General features: G+C 40.0%; 1 protein-coding gene across 1 annotated transcript; it reads left to right on the plus strand.

Annotated features, from left to right (window-relative positions):
- Nucleotides 1-2125: 2125 nt before the first annotated feature.
- On the plus strand, nt 2126-13758 carry LOC141782153 (putative methyltransferase DDB_G0268948). Its single transcript, XM_074658210.1, has 6 exons — nt 2126-2421; nt 3147-3307; nt 5512-5728; nt 7557-7660; nt 7790-7927; nt 13529-13758. The coding sequence occupies exons 1-6, from the start codon at nt 2311-2313 to the stop codon at nt 13623-13625; spliced, it is 828 nt and encodes a 275-aa protein (XP_074514311.1). The 5' UTR covers nt 2126-2310; the 3' UTR covers nt 13626-13758.
- Nucleotides 13759-15087: the final 1329 nt, after the last annotated feature.

A 15087-nucleotide genomic window follows, 5' to 3' on the forward strand; every position in this document is an offset into this window, starting at 1 on the left:
TTCTCATGCTCTATTTTGTCTCCATTGTAATTGTACTTTGTAACCATTTTCTACCACTCGAGAATTGATAAAATGATCAATGTCTCATTGAGAGACATTCCTAGTGTTTACTATTTGTGGTCCCATTTCACTCGCTTTCAGCCAGATAAGCTGCAAATAAGATCAAACTAAGTAGCTGACACAAAATAATATTGAAAATTTAATGAAAAGTTAATGTGCCTTTATCCTGCAATTGCCACGTATTGCTGCTCTTTAGCGAAAGTTATATAGTCTCCCTTTAAGTAGGTTAACTTACAATAGGGAAAAAAAGACATGTGATGTGTTAATAGTTGATATAATCAAAAGTGCTTCTTACTTGTATTTTTTTGTATTTTGACCAGAGTGAGTTTTAGAGTTTAACTCAGGGGTCAGCAACCTGCGTCTCCGGCGCCACATGCTGCTCTTCAGCCCCTCTCCAGTGGCTCCCTGTGGAGTTTCAAAAAAATTAGTGGAAATGAATAACTGTTTTTTTGTTTACATTTTCAATTTTATTTCTCATTGTTGTAGGTCTATGGTACGACGGTACGACGGAGTATTAGGGCCACATTGAGGAAAAAATAAATAAATAATAATAATAATAGATTTCGAGAATAAAGTCATAATATTAAAAGAATAAAGTCATAATATTATAAAGTTGTAATTTTACGTGTTATTTTCTTTATTTTCTCATAATATTACGACTTTTTTTCTCGTAAAGTTATGACTTTATTTTCATAATATTACTACCTTTTTCTTGTAATATTATGACTTTATTCTGGAAATCTCAGATGTTTTTCCCTCAATGTGGCCCTAATACTCCGTAGTACATTTGCTCTTTGGCCCTCACTGCATTAGACTTACAGTATATAGTATATACTTAGACTATAAACTGTGTTACCTTCATCACATTGCTAAAATGTTTTGCGGCTCGAGACAGATTATTATTTGCCTAAAATGGCTCTTTTGATAGTAAAGGGTGCTGACCCCTGATCTAACTGAATGTAAACATTGAAAATTAACTAACCCCTAAGTATGATTATCTGGGATCACAAATGTATGGTGACTTACTTTTCATACGGTTGACCAATAAAGGTGTTGCTGAAATGCCTTTGAGTTTACTGCTTTTTACACCAGGAAATAGACTGACTTCAATTCTGCTGACGCTACATTTCTACAGCACTGACAATGAATAATGAACAGCTAAACAGTACCATGAGATTATGAAAGACGAGATATCCGCCAGTAGGTTCAGACAGAGGATCAAACTAGAGATCTAGATCATTCAGAGGATGGATGGATCAAACTAGAGATCTAGAGCATTCAGAGGATGGATGGATCAAACTAGAGACCTAGAGCATTCAGAGGATGGATGGATCAAACTAGAGACCTAGAGCATTCAGAGGATGGATGGCTTTCCTAGCTAGATTGACAATAAGGGGGATTCTGAGCAGTTTACACAACACAAATGCTCCCTATTCAATCACAATTCTTGCAGGAAATCTCCAAATGACAAAAGTTTTTTAAACCAAATCACAGCATGGCTTTTTCTATGGTGTTCATCAAGGTCTTGGTGTCTTAATGTGGTATTTTGGAGGGATTATTGATCATTTGTTATCAATTCTCGAGTGGTAAAACAAAATGGTTAAATTTAGCACCAAATCTGTGTAAGAAATGGTATCAACCCAAAAATTGCTGCAACAATATATGAGACATAATAGAGCATGGGGATGGCCATCACAAATTTATATCATTATAATCTAAGCCCTGAGCCCTAATCTAAGGTCCCACTTTTAAAATGTATTTCAATTAATTAATGCAATTATTAATTAATTTGTATTTCTGATTAATGACTAGAACAACTTGACACACAGTGCTGAGCTGCATCTCAAATTAATCTTCAGGTTCCCAGCTTTCAGGTGATGTACACCACTTCTATGTGACATCTACTGTTGACCTGCTATCTCCCCCTAAAGACCCCCTGTCCCCCACCCCTTACCCCTCTCATAAAAGAGAGTGGAATGGTAAGAGGTTAAAGGCCTTCATTGTGAAACATGCCACGCACAGGGGGAAGTAGTGGAACCTCCCTGTTCCCAGGCCCCCCTGTTTCCCCTTTTGTGTGTGTGTGTGTGTGTGTATCTGACTGCCGGCAGAAAGGAATACAGTCTTTTCAGTGCGGAAGTTAGGTCCTCTTATTCAATGAAATACGATAAATAGATGAAATAGATTGCTTTAAACTCTTTTTTTTTTTTCACTCGTGCTTGATGAGCTGTTGAGAGAGGGATCGACTGGCTAATGGCTTACCGACTGTTTGAAGGCAAGAAGCACGCTTCTTCCTACTGGAAGTACAGGATCTGTCCATCCGATCAGCTAATGCAACAGGTGCTTGACTTCCTGGAAAAACAGGTAAGATGCAGATGGACCGAGTATTTGGTTGTCTAGTTAAAGCTGGAGTAGGTAGTATTGGAACAAATATGATTTAAAAAAAGTTGTTTTTATCACTGTAGTGCATGAGACAGGTAATCTGTGTCCTCGGCTGTCCTCCGGTGCTCCTAACGGCATCTGCAGGATTACACAGAACGGAGGAAAACAGCCAATCAGAGCCGAGCTGGAGCCTTGCCGTCTCTGAGCAGCTGTCAATCACTCGCAAACTCCGATCAAACGGTCAGAACGTTTGTGACCCGGCAGCCATGTTGAGATCAGTTGAGGAAATACCAAGCACCGTCCAACAGCCAGAGCAAACTTTCTCATTTTACAGCTAAACAGTACACTACAAGATGTTTCTGAACACGTTTTATGTGAGAAATAGGCATTACACTAACAGAATATTGATCCGTATTTGATCAGCGCTGCCTAGTTTGACCATTTGATCGGAGTTCGCGAGTGATTGAAAGATGCCTCCGTTTTTTTCCGAAGCCTGAAAACAGAGCCATGAGAAGGTGCAGAAGTCTCTCAGAATACTTGAATTACAATATGCTGAAAGGTTATTTATGGAATTTCTTTGCCCAATGATGCCACAAAACATTCTGCCTACTGTCGCTTTAATTAAAAAATGTTTACTATCGTCAATAGATAATAGCAAAACAAACTTTACAGCAATGTCATACAACATGGTAAATATTTTTTTCCAGAAAGGTCATCCCTTTGAGCTGGCAGTGGATGTCGGTTGCGGCTCAGGACAGGGCACAGTGCTGCTGGCCAAACACTTTGCCTCTGTGGTGGGGACAGACGTTAGTCCTGCCCAGGTAGAAGTGGCTTTGCAGCATGCCAAAGAGCCAAACATCACTTATAGGTAAGCATGGACCAACCAAGAGTCTCTCAAGTTTCCTCTGTAAACAACATTTTTACAGAGGAAAAGAGAAATACATGAATGCATTCTGAGACCAACAGGCTTCTCCTATATAATATTTTTTTTTGTGCCATAATTGTGTTTCTCTGGCTAAAGAGATCAAACAAGCCTAATATTGTTAATGATGTTACAAAACCAACATTACAACATAATTTGTTCAGCTCTGAAAATCCGGTAAGCTACTTTATTGAATCTTGGCCAAAGCAGGAACAATGTGACCCTTGTCTGGTGAAAGTGGGTCATGCAGTGGGTCCCATACAATGGAAGAAATGTCCTGTCAGCACAGGACAGTGAAATCTTCATCAAATATTCGGCATGTCACACAGGGTTGGTGGGTACAGTAGATGAAAAAAATCTTCAAAAACCTTGAAATTGATTTTAGAAATAATAAATTCTACACAATTTTGCACATCATATATATATTTCACTAAAGACCAACAAGACCAACTTAAAACTTCAATTAGTCTGTGATTAATAATTAATGCAATTTACTGTGCTATTTATAATTTCAATAATGATTTACATTTTGTTGCTGGGAATTTTACTGCTGCCACACATTTATTTTTATGTGGAGGAATGAATCCTTTGTGCAGAGCATAATATTAATAGAGGCAGCAATTGACAGATAAAGTATAAATAAGTGAACTAAGACCTACTGTAGAAGGTATACAAAGAAATCACAGCAGACACTCATTGTAAACTTCTAAAAATGAATTTAAATCTGAGCCTGTCTTTTAAAGAGACAGTATGTAATATACTGCCTACTGCCACTTTAAGTCAATAAAGAAGTAATTATGAAATAGATATTTATGTAAATAAATTGTATAAATTATAGAAATGAGGTGGTAATTTGATAAATAATTCAAGACACTCAACTCATTATTATAAAATGTTATTTCATAATTCTAATTTTAATGATTTTATAGGAGTCATTTTTATTTCAAAATGCCCCCTTTTTTTTTTAGATGAATGGGGCTCTGTGTACTGTGTTGGTGTACAACAGTAGTTTTTGTAGGTAGTTGATTCAATTTGATATTGTTGTTGCTGTACCTGACAGGAGCTAACTGGCTAAAACTTGGTAGCAGTTGCTGAGCTTGCTAGGAGGGGGTACGTGATTGGCTGAGAGGTGAGGGGATGGTGACTGTTGACGGCCCCACTGTCATGAAAAATGAAGTAATTATGAAAGAAAACTTCACATTAAATAAAAGTGCCATTGGTAAAAAATCCCAATAGACCTATGAAATAAAAACTATTAAAAAGGCATTTTGAAATGAAAATGTGATAATGAGATTTAATAATTTCTTCAATTACTTTAAAGGTCCCATATTGTAAAAAGTGCGATTTTCATGTCTTTTATATTATAAAGCAGGTTTAAGTGAAATATAAATACTGTGAAAGTATCAAAACACTCAATCCATGGAGAAATACACACAGCCCGTATTCAGAAATTGTGCATTTGAAACAAGCCGTTAGGATTTCTGTCCATTTGTGATGTCACAAATATACAATATTTAGACCATTTCACAGTTTTAAACGTAAACATTCTAAATGTGTCCCAGTTTATTTCCTGTTGCAGTGTACATGAATGACATCAGCTGACAGGTTGTAAACATGGACCCAAGCTGTTGCCTAGCAACGTAATTCTATTATTAGTATTATTATTAGTATGTAAACATGCTCTAATAGAAACCCAAAATACAAACATGAACCTGAAAATGAGCACAATATGTCCCCTTTAACAAATTGTTGGTTCATTTATATATTTTAAACAATATTCATATAAATATTGTGTAATTTTTTCATTTATATAATATAGAACAGTTTGGGGTTCCATACCTGCACACTGTATTTCACCTGTGAAACCAAACTGCAACCGTCTGGTTTTACAAAAAATGGATCCACTCATGATGGCACTGGTAGCATCTAGCTGCCTTGTCGGGTGAGCTCTTTAGAAGCTAACAGTTTTGTTGTTGTTGTTTGTTTGTTTGGTGCATTGAGCACTAGACTAAAATTTACACATCAAATTTTAAAAGTGGGTAGATAATTCAAAAGCCGGTACCTGAAAACCTCCTACGTTGTATCTTTTATACTCTCAGCGGTGGTCAGGAGTTTGACTTCTCTTGGCTGTTGTACTGTTCTATCTTTAGACAGTGTGTGGCCGAGGAGCTGCCGTTCGCCGACAGCTCGGTGGACTTGATGACGGCCATGTCGGCCTTCCACTGGTTCGACCGACCGCGCTTTCTCCGTGAGGCCCACAGAGTCCTGAAGCCCCGTGGCTGCTTGGCTCTGCTCAACTACACCATCGACATGCAGCTCAGCTACCCTGACTGCTGCTCACACACACTCAACCAAGTCTGCAAAGAGGTGCTTACAAGATATTTTCACCTGAGTAGAAGTCAATGTGAATGTGCACTGATACACCCTCAGCCACATGTACAGACATAGATATATATAAGGCTGTTTGGCAATCAAGTTACTAATGACATTAACGATGGCTCTGTTCAAGTGTTCCAATAATCCATGACAGTGAGGCAGAATGAACAATACCAGCACCTAGAAACTGCCATCTTTCATTTTGTTGTGTGTTTTTCCTACTGACATGTCTGCTGTGGAAAAGGCCAACAATTACAGAAAATTAGGCACAGTATGAAAGGTACTTGATATGTTTTTATTAGGGCTGTTAAAGGAAATAATAATTGATAATAAAACTTTAACGCAAATTTGTTTTCACGCCACTAAACTAGAGTGAAGATACTGGTATCATATGAAACTAGAAAACCTAATGAATCCATCGGTACCAACCATGTCATACCCACATGTCACGAAGGAGGTTAAATAACGCTCCAAACTTACGCTAAATTTTGGTGAGGAAAAACGGTCATGGCCATTTTAAAAGGGGTCCCTTGACCTCTGACCTCCAGATATGTGAATGAAAATAGGTTCTATGGGTACCAACGAGTCTCCCCTTTACAGACATGCTCACTTTATGATAATCACATATAGTTTGGGGCAAGTCATAGTCAAGTCAGCACACTGACACACTGACAGCTGTTGTTGCCTGTTGGGCTGCAGTTTGCCATGTTATGATTTGAGCATATTGTTTTATACTAAATGCAGTACCTGTGAGGGTTTCTGGACAATATCTGTCATTGTTTTGTGTTGCTAATTGATTTCCAATAATAAATATATACATACATTTGCATAAAGCAGCATATTTGTCCACTCCCATGTTGATAAGAGTATTAAATATTTGATAAATCTCAATTTTAAGGTACATTTGAACTGATACAAATAGGTGCGCGTTTCACGATTATCTATGGACGATATATATATATATACGATTAATCACAAATAAATATTTTAGTTGACTGACAGCTCAAGTTTTTTACAGAACATTAGGTATGGTATTTTCACACAGAAAAATGGCAGAAAAATTTGTTATAAAAATGGAACACACAAAGATTACATTTTCTTCATTCTTTAAAAACAAAAGAATCACTAATAACAACAACAGTCCCACTTCAGCTTTAGACAAGCATTTCTCAGACATACAGTAGGCATATTTACATTTCATACCAGCAACACCACCTGCCTCATGCGACTGATTCATGAGGGGACATTCTGTCTGTCATCTTCATCAGACACGTGTTTAAATCAGACTCTAGTGAATATTCTGTCCAGAACAATAACTGTAATGGCCTTCAATCAAAAAATGAACAACAGCACCATCTAGTGGATATTTTTATTTTTTTTAAATTATTTTTAATTACAGCACCTAAACATGTTTTAGTAGAAACACAAAATGCACGTATGATCCTGAAAATGAGCATGATATGGGTCCTTTAAGGATCTTTTAATGTCCCATATGAACAGGACGAATGATTAGAAAAGCTTGTTTTACTGTTCATATGAGCATCTGACTATTTTTATTTAAGACACACTTGAAAAATTGTGAAAGCCTGAAAACAGAGCCATGAGGAGGTGCAGAAGTCTAGTTTTCTCTCAGAATGCTTGGATTACAATATGCTGAAAGGTTATTATGGAATTTTTGCCAGATGATGCCAAAAATAGTCTGCCTACTATCGCTTTGAATGGCTGAAGCAAACACATCAGAGAGTAAAACACATGCTATATCATGCCATTATTTAAGTGATGAACAATCTCATGACTCCCTGTGTCTTGGTTTTACCAGTTCTATGCAGCCTTGCAGCCTTACCGCAGTCCCAACCTCGGTGCCAGCTCTATTGACTTATACCGGGAGGCCTATGAGTCCATCCCGTACCCTGACAAGGAGTGGTGAGATCCTGTTTTTGTTTGGTCGGTTTCAACAAAATTCCATGTTTGGTTTAGAAAAGAATGTACGATGATATGTACGGAAATGTACGATAGATACACACTGACTGTGTTTTTATCAATGTATTACAGGCAAGAGTGTGTGTGGGTGAAAAGGCCCATGCCTCTGTCCAGCTACATGGGGTTGGTGGAGTCTTTCTCGAGCTATCAGGCTTTGCTGAGAGAGGACCCGCAGAAAGCCACCACACTCTCCCAGGACATCTGTCAAAGGTACATGCCTAATGGTAGCATACATACTGTACATGCATATCACACACACTTCAGAAAGTTCTGTAAAAATGATTATAAGCAGTGCTATGATTTTGATTTGCATTTATTTATATTCTAGATAGGGCTGTCGAAGTTAATACAATGATATTCAATTTGTTTTAACGCCACTTGTGCTTTTTAGGTCGTAGTTTTATTTCTAGAGTGAAGATGCATCATATGAAACTAGAAAACCTAATGAATCCGTTGGTACCAACCATGCCATACTAGCTTGTCGCGAAGGAGGTTATATAACGCTCCAAACCTGCGCTAAATTTTGTCGAAGAAAAACTGTCATGGCCATTTTCCAAAGGGGTCCCTTGACCTCTGACCTCCAGACATGTAAATGTAAATGGGTTCTATGGGTACCCACGAGTCTCCCCTTTACAGACATGACTACTTTATGATAATCACATACAGTTTGGGGGCAAGTCATAGTCAAGTCAGCACACTGACACACTGACAGCTGTTGTTGCCTGTTGGGCTGCAGTTTGCCATGTTATGATATGAGAATAATTTCTTATGCTAAATGCGGTACCTGTGAGGGTTTCTGGACAATATCTGTCAGTGTTTCATATATACACAAATACTGTATATAAACATACATTTGCATAAATCAGAATCAGAATCAGAATCAGAATCAGAATGGTGTTTATTGTCAGGTGTACTAGGAATTTGCTTTTGTTTTGTTGATGCAAGTCAAACAGTATGATAACAAAAGAATTGATAAAAACGTTAGAATAAAATAAGAATAAAAAAATTGAAATTCTACCAATATACAATATACAAAATAAGCTTTAAACAAAAATAAACATGATATAAACAGATAGTGCAAATATTGCAAACAATCAGGTATCAGAGGGAGAGAGAGGGATACTATAGGAGGGGGGTGGTATTGAGAGTGTATGAGAGAGGGGGAGAGTCAGTGTCGGCGGGGCAGTGGTGTGTGTGTGTGTGTGTGTGAGAGAGAGAGAGAGATAGTGGAGGGGGGGGGGGGGGGGGGCAGTAGTGTGTGTGTGAGGGAGGGAGAGAGAGAGAGAGAGATAGTGAGGGGGTGCAGTTGTGTGTGTGTGTGTGTGTAAGGGAGAGACAGTCACAGGGGGGCGGAGAGGCTGTTCGAGAGCCCCACTGCCATGAAAAAAAAAAAAAAAGCAAGCATATTTGCCCATGTTGATAAGAATATTAAATACTTGACATTTTTTTAAATCAAGATCTTTTTATTGGGGTTTTTTGCAGTATATAGCAAAGGTACAGCGCTATTCGGTAACCAAAAAAAGAATGACAGGTATTAATATACATTATTAGCAGCTGGCACCAATGCCAACAAATAAACAAGTCAAAACAAAAGATTTATACACACAACAAAACAATCCCTCCCCAGTCACTGCCAGCACGCCATATGGGAAGCTAACTGTCACGCCAATGACCTGCGATGAATGATTGAATACCGTGTGATGTAATCAAGCTGCACTTGGTAATCAAGTATTTACAGTGTCTGGAATGTATCTAAAAAAGGGCCCCATGCTTTCAGGAATTTCCCATGTGAATATTGAAGCGAGTATCTGATTTTCTCAAGCTTTAAGCAAGACATGATGTCCGCCAACCATTGTGTGTGAGTGGGAAGGGCAGCGCCCTTCCACCTGAGCAGGATTGCTCGCCGAGCCAGAAGGGAAACAAAGGATAAGGTACGTCGTTTTTCTGCAGTTAATTGCGTCTCACTTCCGGTGACCCCGAACAGAGCAACCAGAGGGTTTGGTTCTAATTTGACGTTTAACACCTGAGATAAAGTTTGAAAGATCTCCGTCCAATAGTTTGTAAGACTAGGGCATGACCAGTACATGTGAATAAGGGAGGCTTCACTGCTTTTGCACTTGTCACAGTTGGGACTAATCTCAGGATACATGCGAGACAGTTTGGCTTTTGAGATATGAGCCCTATGCACCACTTTAAACTGAAGTAAGCAGTGACGAGCACATAGAGAGGATGAATTAACCTGCTTCAGTATGGAATTCCACGTATCCGGTGATAGAGAGAGGCCTAAGTCCTCCTCCCATGCTGCTCGGAGCTTGTCCATGGGGGCACGCTTCAAGTCTGATATCATGCCATAGAGAGTGGAGATAAGTCTTTTGTGTGATGGATTTAAAGAAAGGATCGTATTGACAATTGTCGTGTCTGTCGATGCAGAGGAGCCGGACAACTGAGAGAGCACAAAGCGCCTTGCTTGTAGATATCTAAAAAAGTTGGACTTAGGAAGACTGAATTTTTTGCTTAGCTGCTCGAATGATGCCAAAGTATTATCTACAAATAAATCTTTGAAACGCACAATACCTTTCCTGTGCCATTCTTGGAAAACAGGGTCCTGAATAGATGGTTTGAAAAGATGATTTGACGCAATGGGGCTTAGAGTAGAGAAGCTGTCCAAGTCAAAGTATTTCCTGAATTGAGCCCATATTCTCAAAGAATGTTTAACTACCGGGTTCCCGATAGATTTCATTGAGGGGAGCGGAAGCGAGGATCCAAGCAATGCGAGAACAGACAGGTTATCGTTCGAGTGGAGTTCCATCGCTACCCAGTAAGGACAGTCGGGCTGATTGTAAAAGTAAGACCAAAACGCAAGACATCGCAAGTTAGCAGCCCAATAATAGAAACAGAAATTTGGAAGTGCCAGACCACCAGTAGCCTTGGTTTTTTGGAGATGAACCTTGTTAAGACGGGGACGCTTACCCTGCCATATATAGGCGGAAATAATTGAATCAAGTTGATTGAAAAAAGATCTGGGGATAAAAAGTGGTAGGGCCTGAAAGAGGTAGAGACATTTGGGTAGGATGGTCATTTTGATGGAATTGATACGCCCCACGAGAGACATGGACAGAGGTGACCACTGTTTCAGTGTTTGTTTAATCTGGTTTAACAGAGCAATAAAATTCTCCTTAAACAAATCTTTGTACTTTTTAGTAATTGAGATGCCCAAATAGGAAAACTTATTTTTTTCAATTTTGAAAGGCAGGTTGGTGAGGTCTAAGGCTCGTGCTTCATCATTGATGGGAAAAAGCTCGCTTTTGTTGAGATTTAATTTGTATCCCGAAAATTGACCAAACTGATTGAGCAACGACAGAGCGGGGGGTAGTGAGGTACCCGGGTTTGACACAAAGAGCAAGAGGTCATCAGCATAAAGTGAGACCCTATGCTCTGTGTTGCCCCTCCAAATACCAGATATGTCCCTGCAACTGCGGAAGGCTGTGGCAAGCGGTTCGATGGCCAAATCAAAAAGTATGGGGCTCAGAGGGCACCCTTGACGGGTTCCACGATGTAAGTTGAATGGTATAGACTGCTGGGAGTTAGTATGAATTGAGGCTGAGGGATGCAAATATAGTAGCTTAATCCAAGAGGTAAATTTCGGGCCGAAACCAAATTTGTCCAGAACAGCAAATAAGTAGTTCCATTCAACACGGTCAAATGCTTTCTCCGCATCGAGAGACACAACACACTCAGGGACTTTCTCAGAGGCAGAGTAGATGATATTGAATAGTCGTCGTATGTTAAAGTACGATTGTCTGCCCCTGACAAAGCCAGTTTGGTCTTCGGATATAATTGTAGGAATGACATTCTCCAGTCTACGGGCTAGGACCGTAGCCAAAATTTTTGCATCTGTGTTTAAGAGGGAGATAGGCCTGTAGGAGGCACATTCGGTTGGGTCTTTACCTTTTTTAGAAATGAGAGTGATACAAGCCTCGGTAAATGATTGAGGAAGGGAACCTTGCCTACAGGATTCAGATAGGACTGAACATAACTGTGGGGAAAGTAGCGAGGAGAACTTTTTAAAAAATTCTGCTGGGAAACCATCGGGACCCGGACTCTTACCTGACTGCATTGAGGAAATTGCTAAAGCTATTTCTGCCTGAGATATGGGCTCTTTCAGTCTCTTCCTGAAGTCCAAAGAAAGTTGGGGAATATTTAGACTGTGCAGGAAGTCAAGAATTACATTACAATCGGCCTGAGACTCTGAGGTGTAAAGCTGGGAATAAAAATCCCTGAATGTCTCATTAATTTGTGAATGATCTGAAGTTATGTGACCATTTGACATTCGGATTTTAGAGATATTTTGTTTTGCTTTAAAGCCTTTGAGTTGGTTGGCTAGCATTTTGTCAGATTTGTCTCCATATATGTAAAACCTGGCCTTGTTTTTTAAAAGCAAGTGTTCAGTTGAGTGAGTTGTAAGCAGGTCAAATTTGGTTTTGAGTTCTAATCGTTTTTTATAAAGGTCTGGACTTTGAGTCTGAGCATATTGTTTGTCAATCTCTCCAATTTGGTGGGCCAGATCCAAGCGCTCTTTATAGGATTTTCTCTTCACTTGAGCGGTGTATGCTATGATCTGCCCCCTAAGATAAGCTTTAAGAGCATCCCATACAATTAGGCTAGAGGTTTCAGGGGTTATATTAGTAGTAAGAAAAAAGGCTATCTCTTTCTCCATATGTTTCACAAAATTATCGTCAGACAGTAGGGTTGAGTTAAACCGCCAGTGCCTGCTCCTCTGTGGGAGGCCAGGGAGGGACATGGTCAAACCAATAGGAGCGTGGTCTGAAATGACAATACTCTGATAGGCGCAGGACTGAACCAGCGGGACTAGTTGGTTGTCGATAAAAAAATAATCAATCCTGGAGTATGTATGATGGACGTGCGAGAAGAACGAGTATTCCCTATCGTTTGGATGTAGAGAGCGCCACACATCACAGACACCGTAGTCAGAGAGAAAGGCTTGAATGAAAGAGGCTGATTTACTTATTGTGCTGGGGTTAGTGGAAGATCGGTCTAAAACTGGGTCTAGCCAACAATTTAAATCACCACCAAGTATGAGAGAGTATGTGTTGAGGTCTGGCAGCAGAGAAAATAAATGTTCGAAAAAACCTACATCATCTGAGTTAGGGGCATACACGTTCACAAGCACTACCAGTGTGTCATATAATTTCCCAGATACAATAACATATCGACCGAACTTGTCAGCAATCACATTGTGTGGTTCGAAGGAAATACTTTGACTGATAAGGATTGAAACCCCTCTGGCTTTGGCTTGAAAAGCGGAGTGAAATTTCTGCCCCATCCAGCCTGACAGAAGGCGACCACTGTCTGAACTGCGAATATGGGTTTCTTGCAGGAAGGCTATTTCTGTTTTAAGTTGTTTGAGGTGTGAGAAAACCTTCTTTCTTTTAATGGGGTGGTTCAAACCCTTGACATTCCAGCTCTGTAGTATTAAGTGCCTATCCATGCAGCTTGACTAAAAAGGTTAGGACGTGAGCACAGTATAATACTTGACATTTTGAACAGATAAAAAAATGTGGGATTAATCACGCTTAAATATTTAAATCGATTATTAACCCTAATTCTGGAGCAAACATACTGTTTGATATCAACACATGACAGAAATCAAATTTTTACATGGATGTTTCATGGATCCTTAAAACTGACATATTGGAGAGGTGAGTTTTTTTTTTACCAGTGTCTACAACAGTGACAATATGTTGTCTCAAACTTCACCCTCTGACTGAACGATGACGCATGTCTCCTCAGGTTGATGTCCGTGATGAGGGTGACCTCTGTGGAGACGGAGGTGGAGGTGGCTGTGAAGTATTTTTACCTTCTGGCCTGCAAGCCACAGGAAGCCTGACTCCTGCCAGCAACTCACAGCTTCAACAAAGTCATGAAGACACTTTTCTGTGTGAAAGTTTCCTTTCTGATAAGTTAGTGTCTTAGATGCTTGTTACTTATGTATAAACTTGAACTCTCTGTTTTGCCTACAATTGTCATTTATTTCAAATGAATAGTTTGACATTTCGGGAAATACTCTTGTTCACCTTGTTGTTGATGATCTTTGCATCATATTTGGTAAAGTACACAGCTGATCTTTGTGTGAAGTTTCCCTGAATGCAGGAAGTGTACAAGTGTAGTATTTGGAGAGGTTGTTTTACAAAGTTCCACTAGAGGGAGACATTCGATCAAAAGTGATTTATTGGCACTTTCTTCATGTGGGACACCATATCATCACACTGACGGATACATACAGTAAACATATATATATATAAACAAAAATGAATATCACAGTCATGCCATTCATTTTATGTATTTTTTTTCCTATACAATACTGACGTGAAAATCATACTTGCCAACCTCGAGACCTTAAAATTAGGGAGAGTTTCAAAACCAAAGCGGGGGGTCAGGGGTCCTCCTGGTTGAAGGTCTTGTATTCATTTGACCAATAGACCACCCCTTGCACCCCTCCCACCCGCACTTCGTGGAATCTCACACTATTAACACTACGACGCTCGCTCCAACTGTCGAATAACGCCGCGGGTGGGAGTTAGTTGAAAGCCCAGTTCATCACATACTGTTGCTAAAGGGTGCCTCCGTACCGTCGGTTTTCCGATGCCGAGGGGTGCTTACCAAATGGTGGTATTTGACGAGTTGGGAGTGAGAAGGGGTTGGTGTCCGAGCTGAGACGGAGCCTGCTCCTTTCTGCTCAGGGAAAAGTCAGACAGAGAGTGACTTGTCATCATTCGGAGACAATTTCAGACACCAGAGAGCCTAAAACACCTTCAGTGACCTACAGTATCTCTGTATTTAGAGGAAAGTCCTGCTGACTGTTTGACCTGCTTCTTTACCAGTCTCACAGACTTCTTCATTAGTCATGTTTGTGATGCTTGTCACACCCGTTGTGATTGCATCCCCCCTCTGTTTTCACATCTGCCTCGAAATGCTCTCAGCAGCCTTTTTCCACCACTGGAAAATCTGCTCTGACATAATCCTGCTCTTGTATTCGTTATCCACATCCTCACAACCAGAAAACATCCCAGTTGCCCTTACAGTACCTTGTAGGTCTGGCCTCTTTCTTAGGTTGTGAATCTTAGTCCGTGCTGCCTGCAGACATTTGTTACAAACACATTTTAGCGTTGGCAGTGCAGACGTGTTCAGCCTTCAGTTGTGCTATATTGGTAGCCGCTGGCACGGCTGGAGGCCATGGCCCGACTCTGACCGATGCAGGTGTTCTGAGTGGGCAGGTTTTGAATGGTCTGCACCTGGTAGCACAGTGGCCGCAAGCTGTCAGATTATATCTTTTGGCCTTGAGCTATTTC

The sequence above is a fragment of the Sebastes fasciatus genome, chromosome 14 (assembly GCF_043250625.1).
Source record: "Sebastes fasciatus isolate fSebFas1 chromosome 14, fSebFas1.pri, whole genome shotgun sequence".
Taxonomy (NCBI): Eukaryota; Metazoa; Chordata; class Actinopteri; order Perciformes; family Sebastidae; genus Sebastes; species Sebastes fasciatus.

Bases quoted from the DNA above. Each gene is read 5' to 3' on its own strand.
- LOC141782153 (XM_074658210.1), top strand. From the start codon at position 2,311: ATGGCTTACCGACTGTTTGAAGGCAAGAAGCACGCTTCTTCCTACTGG. The intron at 3,308-5,511 runs GTAAGCATGGAC...TTCTATCTTTAG, and splicing joins GAGCCAAACATCACTTATAG to ACAGTGTGTGGCCGAGGAGC. The intron at 5,729-7,556 runs GTGCTTACAAGA...TGGTTTTACCAG, and splicing joins TCAACCAAGTCTGCAAAGAG to TTCTATGCAGCCTTGCAGCC.